Source organism: Limulus polyphemus, unplaced genomic scaffold (assembly GCF_000517525.1).
Source record: "Limulus polyphemus unplaced genomic scaffold, Limulus_polyphemus-2.1.2 Scaffold600, whole genome shotgun sequence".
Classification (NCBI taxonomy): domain Eukaryota; kingdom Metazoa; phylum Arthropoda; class Merostomata; order Xiphosura; family Limulidae; genus Limulus; species Limulus polyphemus.
Genome location: NW_013666210.1, coordinates 354,759 through 370,625, shown reverse-complemented (window position 1 = coordinate 370,625; position 15,867 = coordinate 354,759). Strand labels below are relative to the sequence as shown.

General features: G+C 33.2%; 1 protein-coding gene across 1 annotated transcript in view; it reads left to right on the top strand.

Annotated features, from left to right (window-relative positions):
* LOC106459388 (parathyroid hormone/parathyroid hormone-related peptide receptor-like) overlaps window positions 1–15,867 on the top strand; it is a 114,863-nt gene that overhangs the window by 32,318 nt on the left and 66,678 nt on the right. The window contains exon 2 of the mRNA XM_022385854.1: window positions 9,763–9,877. Within this exon, the coding sequence (XP_022241562.1) occupies window positions 9,763–9,877 (115 nt within the window). The remainder of the gene's footprint in view (window positions 1–9,762; window positions 9,878–15,867) is intronic.

Below are 15,867 nucleotides of genomic sequence, written 5' to 3'. Positions count from 1 at the left end.
ACATATATATTATTCATATCTTCGGTATATAGGACGCAAGCAGATTTTGACATCAAATTTTGGGGGGAAAAAGTGCGTCTTAAACACCGAAAAATACGGTAGTTAAAGGAGCTATCCAAGGAATGCCATATCACATGCTTATTGACACTGAATCTAAAGTCACAACTATTTACCTAGATGTCACATGTTTATTGACACTGAATCTAAAGTCACAACTATTTACCTAGATGCCACATGCTTATTGCCACTGAATCTAAAGTCACAATTATTTACCTAGATGTCACATGCTTATTGACACTGAATCTAAAGTCACAATTATTTACCTAGATGTCACATGCTTATTGACACTGAATCTAAAGTCACAATTATTTACCTAGATGTCACATGCTTATTGACACTGAATCTAAAGTCACAATTATTTACCTAGATGTCACATGCTTATTGACACTGAATCTAAAGTCACAATTATTTACCTAGATGCAATATCTGAATCTGGTTAAATATATACTCATATGAATCTTAAGAATGAATTGATGCTGACTGCAAAGAAGGTAAACGCATCTTGATGGTAGACTTCAAGTTGAATGATGACGTTTGCTGAGATTACCCTCAAATGAAAACATTCAGTTTATTTTCTGTGTGTTATCATATCAGATGATAAACTTTTTATAACTACTTGGTGGACAGTTATCATTCCAACTGGAAATAAAGAAATAACACCGGGATATATAAATACTAAATATATCCAAAGTTATGAGTCGTGAATCAAGAACATCTACAGTCTTTTCTTCAAGAACTATCATTGTTGAAACTAATTGACTTGAAAAGCATATAGTTCTTATGACAATGCTAATTGTAACAGGCCAACAACGGTCATAAGTTGGTATAGCTTGAGGAAGTGGCAAGCTTGTTATATCAAAAAATAAGTATTACAGAAAAAAATTAAACTCTACTTCCTGTAAACTGATTTTTAATCTTCAAATAAATAGTGTGCGTTCTCATTCCCTTTACGTTTATGGTCTTCACGAAATAAAACTCTTTATGGCCTACTAACTGCTTTGTCAAGACAGAATTTCAACTGTACTCAAAACTTAGGGCCAATACAGTAGCAATGTCATTAGATAATTCATTAATCTGTCAATACACCAGACATGTAACTAGTATCAAACTGAAAAACAATCATGAAATAGAAGTTATGTGGCACCAGGGAGTGATAAAGCTGGGTGCTATTCTACAGCAAAGTAGATAGATGGGTTTCAAAAGGAGACACTACAAAACCCTCTAACAACGATGTATTATATGCTCTTGATGTTTTATCTGACTCCATTTCAATCACCACCACAGCTCTCGTTATTAATAGGTGGAAGTGAATAAAAAAGCCAAGGAAGAACAGGAATTACAACCGGTAAAAAAGTATGTAAGATTTATTGTTCTTCTATTGAAAATGTGAAACACTTTAGTGAAAAAAATTAAAGGAAGAAGTCCTACTTTGATTTCCATAAAATATTGTTTAACCTATATGTGTATAACATCGGGCAACACAGAAGAGCTGTGATTGGACGACTATGGAAAGAAAAATCTACAAATTGCCTAAAATAAATGGAAGCTGCTCACTTTAAAACGTTGTTTATAAGTAACAGCAGTAGAGAAGGTTTAGGTAGTACAGAACGACCTTTAACAAGAATCTTACAAAATCAGTAAACACAGTTCAAACTGTGAGACATTTACACTTCTACTTGCTTGTTAATAATTTTACCTCCCAAACCGATTACAATCCTGAGTATGAATGTCTGAATTTGTTATTTACCAATTTGAAATTTGTAATAAAAACCTGATTCATCTTATCAGCGTGGACGACAGAAGTGTTTCCTAAATGATGTGGAACAAATTACAAACTATAAATTATAATAAAAAGTAAAAACAGTTAGGGATGGGATAAACATTTTAGTATAGGATATTGCTATACTCTACCAAATTATTGAGTTTTAATAAATATATTTGTTGATTATTCTTTGTAATTATGATGACACATAAGTTTAATCGTTTCACATATGTTTGAAAGACATTAACATTTACTAAACTAAAAGATGTAGAATGTTCTTTCCACTTTTTTTATACAAGTTGCCGTTTAAAATAACAGAAAAATTATTATAAATTTATTAAGAGCGTATGTGTTAGATTAGTGCCAGTCAGCCAATCAAAACGTTGGGGAAACCGGATAGGAGCTGTTTTTTTCCGTTTGCAGCAATCTTTATGTAGCAGGTGATATTTCCCTATTGGAAATGATAAAAAGTTAAGTTGGTTACATCACTGTATCATTTATTTTTTATGAGTGGTGTCAGTTATTCAGAAATATGAAATAACACGAATGATGAACAGCTTCAAAAGCCAAACAGCATACACGCAATTCAACAACAAAAACCAAAAATATGGTATTACAATCCAGTCTCACGTTGCGGTCAACTGTTATGGTTAACTTCAATACCTACTAGGAAGGTCAAGTTTGAGATGATGATCTTGACATCAGTTTTGTATCCTACTCTATTTATAATACAAATTATATTAAGCATGACAATTTTACTTTGGTGGTAGATATATATATATTCATAAATATATTTTTACCTTACCTTTTCAAGACTATCTGCAACCTTTTGTTTTTGAATAAAATAGCAGAAGGGCTTGCCCATTGCCATAAGTTAATGACATCATCAGAATTCCCCTCAGTACATAGGTGAATATTGCCAGCGATTTATGGTGACACAATCAAAACATAGATTTACAGTTATTCAGCCAACATGTAAAGAGATTCAGAACCAGGTAACAAGTGTAAAGATATTCATAACTAGGTATTCAACGTGTTAAGAGATTCAGAACCGAGTAATCAATGTGTGTAGAGATTCAGAACCAGGTGGTCAACATGTAAAGAGATTCAGAACCGAGTAATCAATGTGTGTAGAGATTCAGAACCAGGTGGTCAACATGTAAAGAGATTCAGAACCGAGTAATCAATGTGTGTAGAGATTCAGAACCAGGTGGTCAACATGTAAAGAGATTCAGAACCGAGTAATCAATGTGTGTAGAGATTCAGAACCAGGTGGTCAACATGTAAAAAGATTCAGAAACGGGTAATCAACATGTAAAGAGATTCGGGATCAGTTATTCAAAATGTAAATTTTTTCAATCAAGATACAAATAACTTCAAGTCATAAATTAAATTAAGTATTATTTTATATAAAAATTATAATATGTGTAAAGTTCTTAGATGTATAAATTACAATTCACATATTATTCCAGTATAGACTCAGTGTTCAAACCAATCAGTGTAACTCTAGGAGTTCTATCTTATATCTTTATAAACTAGAGGGCACTCAGTAGAGCGCATACCTCCGCCACGCAGCGTTGATTGTATTCGGCTCTCAAAATGTCCGTATGTCCGTCGTTCTCAACGCACACGGACCATTTTTGGCCGGACAATGAGAGATAATATTCTACATAAGTCCACCAGGTTTTGTCAAATTCCGATAATTTTTGACTGAGTTGTATGGCAAAAATAGTGTGAAACATCTGTCCCCATGTTAACATATGTGGATTTTTTTTATTTTCGTGACCTTTGGCCTTGACACCCCCAAAAAATTAATCACTTCTAAGTTGGGTCATAGTCTAAATCCATTCAGCCGTTTTCGAGAAACCTTGCTGACAAACACACATACAGAAGTGAAAGCACATAACCTCCGTCCACCTTCGGTGGCGGAGGTAACTTGTTACTTAGCCAAAGTAAGACTAACGTTAGGCCTAAAATAATACATTTGAAAATATCAGGCTTGCAATGCACTTTATTATTTTGCGATTTTTACTGTCAATTTATATTATATGCTCTTTGTTTTGTTTCTTTCATTGGGAGAGAATATGAATTATAAGTTATTTAATTGTAGCAATCTACTAACTATGAATTATAGTCATATTAAGTTAGAAATGCAACATATTTGTTACAACACGTAAATCAGTGAAAGTCATTAAGAAATAAGCATTTTTGCTATCTCACTCCATTTTAATAACTCATAAATTTCAGTGAATAATCTGACGTTTTATGATACATCTGGAACTGTAAAATATACATAATTTGTAGGGTAATGGAGTTTCAAGTTAATGTCGTCCGCTAAAGTTTTCAGTGTTAGTTTTGCTTATTTTAAAACTCGCTCCCAAGCAAAGGTAGCTGTCTTGCAACATCTAATTATTGATCGAGTTTCTTTATCATTATTCAGTCGTGGCCCTTAAGATTAAACCTCCTGAGCCTAGTAAGTGGATTCTCTTGCCCTGAGCGTCACTTTAACGAAGGCTTTAACTTTCGCTCTGGTTGTAGACTTTTGATGTATGAGATGTAGTGCTATCGCTTATTATTTATCAGAAGCTATAGAGTGCGTGGGTAATTTTCTTTATGACATAGATTTTCTATTTCTGACTTTGATCCCTCAAACTCTTTTGTTTTGCATATATCTATCTATTTAGCTTTCTTCTTCAGGCTAGATAAAAAATATCTGTTATTTCAAGAAAAGTGGGTTCCTTATAGCATGTTTGCACAAAACGGTCCGTTCGTTAAGCATGCATTCCTATCTTTCCCCATAAAAATACTACTGTTAATTAAAAGCAGTACACAAACAAAATGACACACTACTGAAAAGCGTATTTTAACTGTATTTTTAATATTATCGAAAAGTACCACATCGAACTATGAATGACAGATTATGCCTAACCTAGAGAGAGTTAAAAATGAACAAAATTATATTTTAAATATAATATTAAATAAACAAATATATATATATTTAATATTATTTAGCAGTAAATCGTGACAGTCCTGAAGAGTATTTTTACAAAGTAGTTGACATGGTTTCATGACAGCAAAATATTGTACTGAAGATAAGTATAGTGTGTGTTATCATTGTTATTGTGTTGTTATGTTTTTGAAGCTGTAAATAGTGGCTCAACAACTTAATTTATTGTTTCGTTAGGCTGAATGTTTGTCCCGATTGTTTGATAAAAATAAATGAACCTATATATTTGTCTATCTTCTATGTTTAAAAGATCATGTAGAAACCATATGTGACATTCATATAACATTTTTGGTAAAAAAGACAATATCAAGAGACTTAGAAAGAGCAACTGAAGTTTTCTTCTGTTATATGTACTGTATGTACAGTTCATTAATGCTAAAAGTTTTACAACATGTATTTTAATTTATGAGAGAATGCGCAAACTGTATAATTTCAAAGGTCAGCCAATACTTAGTTTAGATTAACAATAGTAAACTTTAAGTGTAATTCTCATTTTTTTTTCTCTACTGCACACTGAGAGACAATTGTGACCTATGGGTATTCGAAGTTGACGCACAAAAATTGTAGATATCGTTTTATGAATTTATATAATAATTTCACAAAAATAATTTCCTTAGTAGTTTTTATTAAAGGTGATGAAAATATCAAATTTCCAGCTTTATAATTGCTCCAAATGTTGCCCCCCCCCCCAGTGACACAGCGGTATGTCTGCGGACTTACAACGCTAGAAACCGGGTTTCGATACCCGTGGTGGGCAGAGCACAGATAGCCCGTGTGTAGCTTTGTGCATAATTAAAAACAAACAAACAAAGCTCCAAATGTTTTGCATCGCTGACATTTCATACCGCTAGAAGCCTCATCCTGCGCATTTCCTTACGTCAGTACTTGAGAGACATATCACAAAAACGTGTTTCTCAGCTATTTTTGTCAAAACTCTTGGATACTTTTTACATGATATGCCACTTTAAAATCTACGAACACATTAAGTGTGAAAGAAAGAAGGAGTTTGATATTTTTAATCGTTTACAAAACTTTATACGTTTAAATGTCAGCATTTTAAACACTTTTTGAGATTGCTGATGTGTTAATTTCTAAAATTAACTAAATCAATGTATGTAACTTTACAATATATATATAGAGCGATTTTTGCATAAGCCTTATAGCGCAGTGCTGCTTAGGATTTATGTAGGTCAAACACTTAATTGGAATCAAGATGTCACGAGGACAGAATTCACGAAAACCTAAAAGAATTCTTATTGGATGCAGCAACATTGGTAATGAATGTCCGAGACATTTTAGCTCCATTACTCATATGTAAGTGTTATTGGTAATGTGCTGAAGAACTGGAGGACCACTGGATGTGCTGTTATCAAATATCAGCCTGGTTGCCCAATGTGGATCGCTCCTTAATTAATGTAAAAATTTGAAATATGTTGCGGAAAAAAACTACACATGTGTCACTAAATTCACCATCCAGGACTAAGTGAGAATGTGGAACTGCAGTGAACAAACTACTATTGTAAATGTGAAATATGGTTGTCGGCTTACAAAATGCTTTTAAGGTCAAAACTGAGATGTGGTGTGATGAATTCCGCTGTTCCGTATTTGTTATAACTGCGCAAATGAGTCTGGGTTTGAGGTGATCTGAAAATGCATTGGACTGTGTTATTTCATCCGTATAGGAGTGTTTGGGGTAAGTTCATTATCGATAACTTATGATCAAAACAAACACCTACATAGGTCTGAACTAAACACTAACCCAGTAATAAATTTGACTAGCTTAAAATACCGTTCTTACTTGGAGTATGTAAAGCCGTAACCCCAATAATATCTCATGAGGTTCAACCAGTTAGAAGATTTAGTTTAGTCCTATATCTAAATACTAAGCCCAACAATACAAAATAGTCATAATAATAAATAATGTACTAATAAAAACATAAAATAAATAAATACAAATTAATATGTTGTTTAGTGGTAAATATTTAAATCAATACAGTTAATGAAAATAACGTTAAAGAAAGAACTTACTAAAAAGTTGTTGTTTGCCTAATGCACCATCACTGATTCGCTTTCCCTGAAAAGTGTACAAACCAGTATATGCAAAACTTTTATAATTCTCCCTAACAACGTCTAGCGACAAGAGAAAACCCATTAAACAGTTCCAACAGAGTCACTTTATAGTAGATTAACATCAAGATAAATTAAGAAGGCACGTGTGTCTACACAACTAATCCAACTTAACTATCCTTGTAATACATGAGCAATTTACTTAGCGGGCAGCCGGAAGTAATAAATGAAGCTAAAACCTTGACTCGCCGAAATGTGTAAGCGATAATAAGGTACCAAAAAGATCTCGCTAATAATCAGACTTAAATGAAAAAATAAAAACAATGATAAATGTAACAATTACGGTTAATTAACAGAAAGTATTGTAGCTAAACTAATGAAATTATGCTATACTATATAATAAACATATATCTGGCGTTTGGAGTTGTTTCTTACTTACCACAGTAAACTAACATTTATATAGGATTTTAAGAATATATATAACAGATCCTACTAATTTAGTCTTCTGAATTATTCAGCAGACAAGTTGATTCAAATTTTAAAAATAAAAATAAAACCCAATCTTGTTATACTGGCTTCGAGGAATTCCTCCACTCATCAGTAGCTCTAGACAATTCCAAAGAGTATTAAAAATGCTGACATTTAAATGTATAAAGTTTTGTCCACGATTAAAAGATATAAAACTTCCTCCTTTTTTGACATCTATAGGTATAGTATTTTGAGTTCTCGTTTACTCACCACAGTGAGCCTATATTTGCATAAGACTTGAAAAATATATAACGCTGATGCTACTAATTTATTCTTCTGAATTATTCAGCAGACAAGGTGTTTAAAATGGTAAAAAAAATTAGATACTGTCTAAAGTTAATGATGAGAAACTTAATTCCCTGAAATTGGTATAATTCAGTGACAGGTGGTGAATCAAATGAATAGATTAGGCTTAATATTTATTTACAGTATACGAGAAACTGCTAATCAACATTAAATTAACGAGAAGTAAAACTAAAAGTCGGAGCCATTATTAAGTTATTCATTATTACATTTAAAACTTAGTTAAGATATTAAGATGTAGAGCTTTGAAAAGTTGGTAATATTCTATAAAATTATCAACATCATAAGCAAATTTTAATAAAACTGATGTTTAAAATGCGGTAGGAGAAATCTCGTTTTTGAAAATTGAGAGTGAATTTATGAGCCCTTCCACGAAATATTATAACGTTGAACAAATTTTATTGTACTTAATCGGTAGTGAGCAGTAAATACTGCACATAATTTTTAAATCTAATTAATGTGTTTTTTACACGGTGAGTTATTGTGTACAAATAATATTGTTAAATTTACAAAAAAATTCGAATAAGTATGGTATTGAAAATGAGGTAGAAGAAACCTCGTTTTTTAAAAAAATGAGAGCATGTTTATGAGCTCTGGCCACAAAATCTTGTAATGTTGAACAACTTTTATTGAATGAACATTTTTAAATCGGTTTGTATTTCACCTATAGATAATGTTAAGGGAGCCACTGTAACTTTCAGAACAATGCTATGGCAACTGCAGTGATAACGTGTTATTGAGAAGAACCTTACCTCTTTTAACATGATAATGTCCCATGCCATACCATTTGGCATGTCCAGAAGTAGTCTGAGACAAATAAAGTCCATAATCTGTTTTTTACACCAATGATATGACCTAAATCCATTTGAACTGCCCTGGAACATTTTGTTTGTTTGTTTAATTTCACGCAGATTTACTCGAATGCTGTCTTCGCTGGCCGTTCCTAATTAAGAGGTTATAGACCAGAGGGAAGGCAGCTATTGAACATCACCCACCGCCAACTCATGGGCTACTCTAACCAAATAGTGAGATTGACCATTATATTATAACGCTCGGTGCTAGGGTTCGAACCTGCGACCACAGATTTTGAGTCGATCTCTCTAACCATCAGGCTATGTCAGCCCGCCAGACGTTTAGAAACGCTGACTTAGGAATAGAAATATTTTTGCAAAGAAAGTGCTTTGCAAGAAGAATAGATGTTATTTTGTTAATACAGTGTATTGTGTATATAAAATAATTTAAAAATATAAAGGCTGCTATCATGCATATTTATTTCACATTTCTTTAACTCGCTTCAATTACTGTAGTATTGTTGCTACTTTTGTAAACGTTTTACAGCATACTATTAGAGAAAACAGTAACTGATATTACGTCCATGGAACATTCTAATAACGGAACCGAAAACTGGCGGTAACAAATAATTGTCCTTATAACCCTTTGTTTTATTTAATTTAAACAATATTGTAAACTTCAATCACAAGTGTTTACTATGTTGACTACTCAAAGAACTTATAAACGAGCAGCCACTCTGTTTGGATATCGCTGATTCAGAGTTAACCGAGTTTCTAAAAAAATAAAATCTCTTTTTTTTCCATTTTAATTTTATATACACAAATAGCTACGAATCAGTCGTAAAAGTCAAATCAGGTGTAAAGACGTAGACCACCTGTGTTTCTTTCCATATTACTTTCTAACTTACTTAGCTTCCATTTGGAATTAGAGGAGTAAATATACATCATATTTTCCTCCTTATTTTATTTACTTTTTAAACACATTTTTCTCTATAATTATTCAAGCATTTCTTTCTCTTGGTATGTTGATGCTTTAAAACGTATGTGTTGTCATGACACTATGACCTACGATAGCAAAGCAGTTATTAAGTAACAACCTTACATTTAATTCATACAAAAACTCCATAAATGGTAGAAAATTTGAAAAAAGGTACCAAGTTTTAAAATAACTTGATCAGTTAGATTAGTTTGGTATTAGTTTAATGTTTTATATTGAATTATTTAGGAATTTTGTTTTCTTAAAGATGGATGTGCTAAATGATAACTTCTATCAAAACTACATGGATCAAAGAGCAGTACTCGAGAAGAAGAGAATACTATGTGAAGAAAAAGTCCTCAACAATTCTTCTTCTGCAAATGGTAAATTATATTATTTGTTAAGATTAATTTCAGTACTTGTCACATCAAGCTACTGCCCGAAAATGTTTGTATTCTATTCAAACTATGTGCTTAGTCAACCAATTCAGGAGTAAACATTTATTGCATGTGTGTGTGTGTGCATAACACATCTGTTTTTAACTAATAATTTCATTCCATAACATGATGAAACACATATTTATTACCAGCTTAATATAATCCGAAAAAAATCACCAAAATACAGTCATGTATGAACTGTTCCTTATGAAACTATGTGTGTTTGTTATGACAAATCCCCATCGGGCTATCTGCTGTGTCCACCGTGGGGAATCGAAGATTTACCGCTGTCCCAACGATGTACGCAAATATACTACCATCAACTTCAAATCATATATTTCAGTAGACATTATGATGCCTTAAAAATATTAAAACTATCTTTTATAAATAAACATTAGTTGAAATTACTATACAAATACAATTAGACCGACTTTGAATTAAAGATTTAACCATAAAAATATAATATACCACCTCCTTTTACTCGAATAATGTAATAGAAATATCACTGTATTTTATTATACAATTCACCAGAATTAATGATTAACAAGACATAACATAAACTTCTGCTAGTCAAATAATTCACTTCTTTATGTAGGTATTCGTATTCCAGAATCTCAGAATCAAACAGCTCACCAGATACAATAGTGAATTAGAAATACCAATACTTTATAACCAAACATGCCACTTCTTCAAATAGATATTCTAGACTTTCAGAACTGAACTGACCACCAGATACATTGGTTAATTAAAACTATCAATACTTTGCAACCAAACAATTCACCAGACACAACGGTAATGTAGATATCATTCTCGTCATTCGATCACGCATTTCAAAAACCTAACGAATGCGCAATTATGATATAAGCTTTATTTTTGTTAAAAACGTATCAAACCAACTGCCACGAATTAACTATTCCACCAACCTTTAAAAGCGAAGTATGGAAAAGGACATAACCCAAAATAAGTAGGAACTATAGTTCTGATTGACAATTCGGAATTTTTTAAGAGAACGCAGCTACAACTTCGACATTTTCTAGACAATCATCATACAATATGAAAAGAATATTTCGAGTATTTTAACTATTAGACCAACAGTTTTTGTTATATCGTTTCTGCCTACGTATAACTCTCCCTTAATTGTCTTAGGTCAACAATACCATTTAGACAAAGCAAGCGTTTTATTCTTAAACTCGGTGTGACACGCGGAATTCTGCTATTAATAGGAATTCTGTAATATATCTTACTACTACACATATTGGTGAATTATAATTATAATCTCAGTAAACCCTTTTTTTAATAATATACTTCTCCTGGCATGTAATAGCGGCATAAATACCGGAAGTGAGTAGGTAGTTTCTATTCCTCACAAATGGCTGACTCCTCAGTGGATTTCATTTGCTACATGTCAAAACATTTTTCTCCGCAATACAGAATCCGCCAATACAGGAGAGAGAGTTACATTAGTTCCAGTTTAAACTAAGTCTGAATTAGGCATCTTGTATTTAGCTGGTTCTAGGTGGTTTTAATGGCTAGTCTCTCGTGGATTGTTTACCCAAGGGAGGCCTGGTGAGAAGAAAAAGTTTTTTTTTTTTATTATTATTAATGCAAATCATTATAGTTCAGATCGTTTAATGAATATGTATAAACCATTCTATCTATATAAACGGATAAATGTTGGTTTCTAATGTACGGAAATATAAACGAAAAGCCTGATACGCTAATGAAACACTGGAAAAGATTGCTTCTCTCATGCGGAATGTTTCTTTAACTTTCTCTTATTAAAATCCGGGTGAATTTCCATTTATGGTTTCTTTAGAATTACATCGGTGTTAAATTCGTGTATGGAGGTAAGTTCATCGTGTTTACGGCAATGGCAATAAATTATATCACGTTCTATAGCAAATAATTTCATAACAGTTTAAGCCCTGAAAATCAAGTTCGTTCAGTTTAATTAGAAAGCTGATAGAATTATTTCACACCTTATATTATAAAAGTATTATTCTATACAGGCAGCTGTGTCTAAAATCATATAATAGATTTAACTTCTGGAATTCGCAATCAGGAGTTACTAGTCTGTTTGTTTATTTTTTCCCAATCTTCACGCAAAACTACACAATGAGCTATGTGCGCAGATCTGTCCCCAATTTTGAACTAATAGACTATGTTCATAAGATAAAGGATAGCTGGTCAACATCACCCATCGCCAATTCTATAGCTACTCTTATGTAACAGAATAGTAGGAATTGACAGTCAATCTTATAGCGCATCATCGGTCCCAAAGTGTGGAGCGCGTTTTTTTAGGCCACGAGACGTAAACCATAAATTTGCGGTTTCATAGTTCGGGCATGCTAACCACTTGGCTACTCGCAGCCCAAATATTTACTTACAAGCATTGTTTTTCGTTCTGTTATCAGATTTGATTAAACTTGTTAGGCAAACTCAGATTACAGCAATCATATGGAGTCCTTCGGTGAGTCAGTGATAAATTTGCGATTCCTCACGGTGCACATAAGTCATACAGCTATCCCACTGTGTAACATAAGTTACTTGAAATTTCTTCGTGGAGTTACTGAACGCACGTGTGTTATTTAAAGCAGATTATTTCGTAGGTTGGAAGTTACCAATTCAGTGCTAGATATAAGAGATACAGAAAATAAAGGAAACTAAATATATCTGTGCTGAAGACGTGTGAAACAGATGTGAAAACAATCAACGTAAATGAAACCTGGCGAACAATAAACAACAAATTATAGAAACATGAACAAAATAAAACAAGTCAGTCTGTGCGGTTTTATGCACTAGTGACAATAATACATAGACGACGACGAAAATGTTTCTTATAAATAAATAGATATTTCTAACAGAATCAGGGTGTGAACAAAATTTATACTTTATAAAACGGTATTTGAAATGTGTTATAGACTTCAGGAGGCCCGGCATGGTCAGGTGGTTAGGGCGCTCGACTCGTAATCTGAGGGTCACGGGTTCGAATCCCCGTCACAACAAACATGTCAACCTCCGCCTTTGCCTGGTCCCAAGTCCAGGATGAGAAAGGAGGAGAGTTGGGCGCGGAGCTAGCAACTCCACCCCGTAAAAACCAACCTGCTACAAGTAACTGCAACAACACCTTCCGTTGGCGAGGTGTTGTTGCGGCCCTATGCTGCACTGGGAGTTTACAGGAATAAAAAAAAAATAGACTTCAGGGATAGTATATTTCAAATACAGTATATTTCCAAATCATGTTACAGTGTTAATATGTTTCAAGTTCAGAGTATCCCTTGGCTGCTTTATAGTGTCCGCAGATTGTCTCCTTTAAGTGCTGAGTGTCTACAAATCATATTACACTGTCTATGGAGAACATGTTTCAAGTTCAGAGTGTCCCTTGGCTGCTTAATAGTGTCTATAGATTGCATGCTTTAAGTGCCGAATGTCTCCAAATCATGTTACAGTGTCTATGGGTAACATGTTTTAAGTTAGGATGTCCTTTGGCTGCCTTATAGATATAAGTGTTATTCGTCCCAGGATCGTATTGTAGTATCTAGAAATAATAAGTTTTAAGTTCAAGGTATTCCAGGGCCGTGTTACAGCTAGTTTCTAGTTTGCATGTTTTAAATGCTAAGCGTCTCTGAGCCGTGTTAAAGTGTTTAAGGGTGGCATTTGTTTTACGTTCTTGGCCTCTTAAAGTAGTGTCACAGTATATATAGGTTACATACTCCCTTAAGAAATAACTTACCATCATCGGAGAGTATACGTACATTAGAGATGATATGAATGCAACTTTGAATATATGATAGAAACACAAGTAATAGTGGTCGAATTTATTGATTCCTGCAGTAAAAATATAAAACAACAACAACGGTGTCTCAATCTTAAGTTTTGAAATCGTCAACAAGCTGTAAAAACATCAGTGAGTTGCCTTTTTAAACTAATCGCTTAAAATTTATCTTTTTAGTTGTGTTTACTTTGTAAGAGAAGAACATAAAACTGTAGTAAGGTATTCTATTTCTTTTTGCAAGAAACAACCAGATGGGCATTCAGTGGAGTGCATACCTCCGCCACTCAGCGTTGATCATATTCGGCTCTCAAAATGTTCGTATGTCATTAACAACGAACACGAACAGTTTTTGGCAGGACAATGGGGAAATAATATTCTACATAAGTCCACCAAGTTTCATCAAAATCCGATCATATTTTACTCAGTTACAGAGCAAAAATAGTGTGAAAAATCAGTCTCCAACTTCTAAGTTGGGTCATTGTCCAAATGTATTCCAACTTTCATCCAATCCGTTCAGCCGTTTTCGAGATATCTTGCTGACAAACACACACATACACACAGGGGTGAAAGCATAACTTCAGTGGCGAAGGTGAATATTCAAGGTCACGTTTTTAATATTTTAAACTGACAAGCACGTTTTTTGCAAGACCAGGAAACTGTTTCAGTAGAGATTTGGTTTCTATTGTTTGTGTTTCTTTTCACTTGTATTTTTACTTATTTGAGATAAAGCTTGAGAGGATGTAAAGAATATGTAAAAAAAGAAAATGACGAGAGCAATTGATGTTCGTTTCGCATCACCTCAGATCCCCACCCACTGGCACAGCTGTAAACTTGATGGCTTGTAACGCTAAAATTCAGGGTTAGAGTTGTGGGTAGGGTATATAAAATCAACAAATCCTCTTTAAATAGTGATACCCCGCGTTAAATTTTATTGACTTTTTATACAAAACCTTTCATTTATGTATAGTTTCATGGTGATAAACTCTTTGATATTAGATGTGACGTCATCTGAATCGGTGATTAAAGCGGAATATTTATTTCTGTTTCTTTCGTAGAAATATTAGAAATGATTTCTTCAAATAATTATAGTTTTAGAAATGCTTTACTCCAAATAAAAAATACAACAACACCTTGTCACTATTTTGCTATTATCTTACAGTTCACAAAACATTGCTTACTATCGTAGTTTTCAGGTGATCTTATAACTATGAAAATTAAAAGAAATAAATGTCACCTAGCGGGACGAACGCGTGTCCAAATAGGGCAATTAACCACAGAGTGCGCATGATGTCATATTTTGTGTCCTCGAACGTCATATCTGACATTTGTATAGCTCTATAGCATGTATAAGTCAGTCTTCGTAAAAGTAATGAAATATGTGGTGTCATCAGTTCATATTGGCATTAAAAAATTCTAAATAATTTCTACAATAATATTTATTGCTTTTTAAACGTAAAACCGTATGACGACTACATTTTCAGTGCTTATCAATAAAAAAAAAAAGATCCAAGTTGGCCTAGATGTACTAGATCGAATAATGAGGCCCTAAGCTACTAGACTACACTGTACTAGTTACTATTTCTTGAAGAAGGGCATTGCCCGAAACGTTGTATTCATAATTATATATATTAAAGTATATATATTAACTCCTTAGTGATTTGACCTTAACATACTTCTTTTATCTTTTTTTCAACAACCACTACGCGTAATTTCCTATACTGTTGTATCAGTAATCAATATGAAATTAGATGATTAGGCTCTAGTAATATTAGACTAATACTAGAAACGCTATCTGTTAGTGGTCTGCTGCCGTTTTTGTTTTGTCTGGTGGAAAGTCGGACTAGTTACATAGTTACAAGTAATTAGATCTATAATGTATCTAATAGGATACTGTAAAGTGTAAAATACTAAATTCTACAGTCACTGTATATGAGTAAGCCTAGAAGACGTACATCTTACGTAGCCGAGCTTAAAAGGCCTCAAGATGTTTACAAAACACTATTTGCGTCATTGCAAGTAAAGAGGGAGAAGTATAAGCCTCGTGAAAAAATTAATGTTATTGAAATACATTTATAGACTTGGCTGAAAGCTACATTACGATACAGTTTCTAGGCAGCTATGGGGCAGATAAAGTAATAACTAACAGAGGATTAGGTTTTAG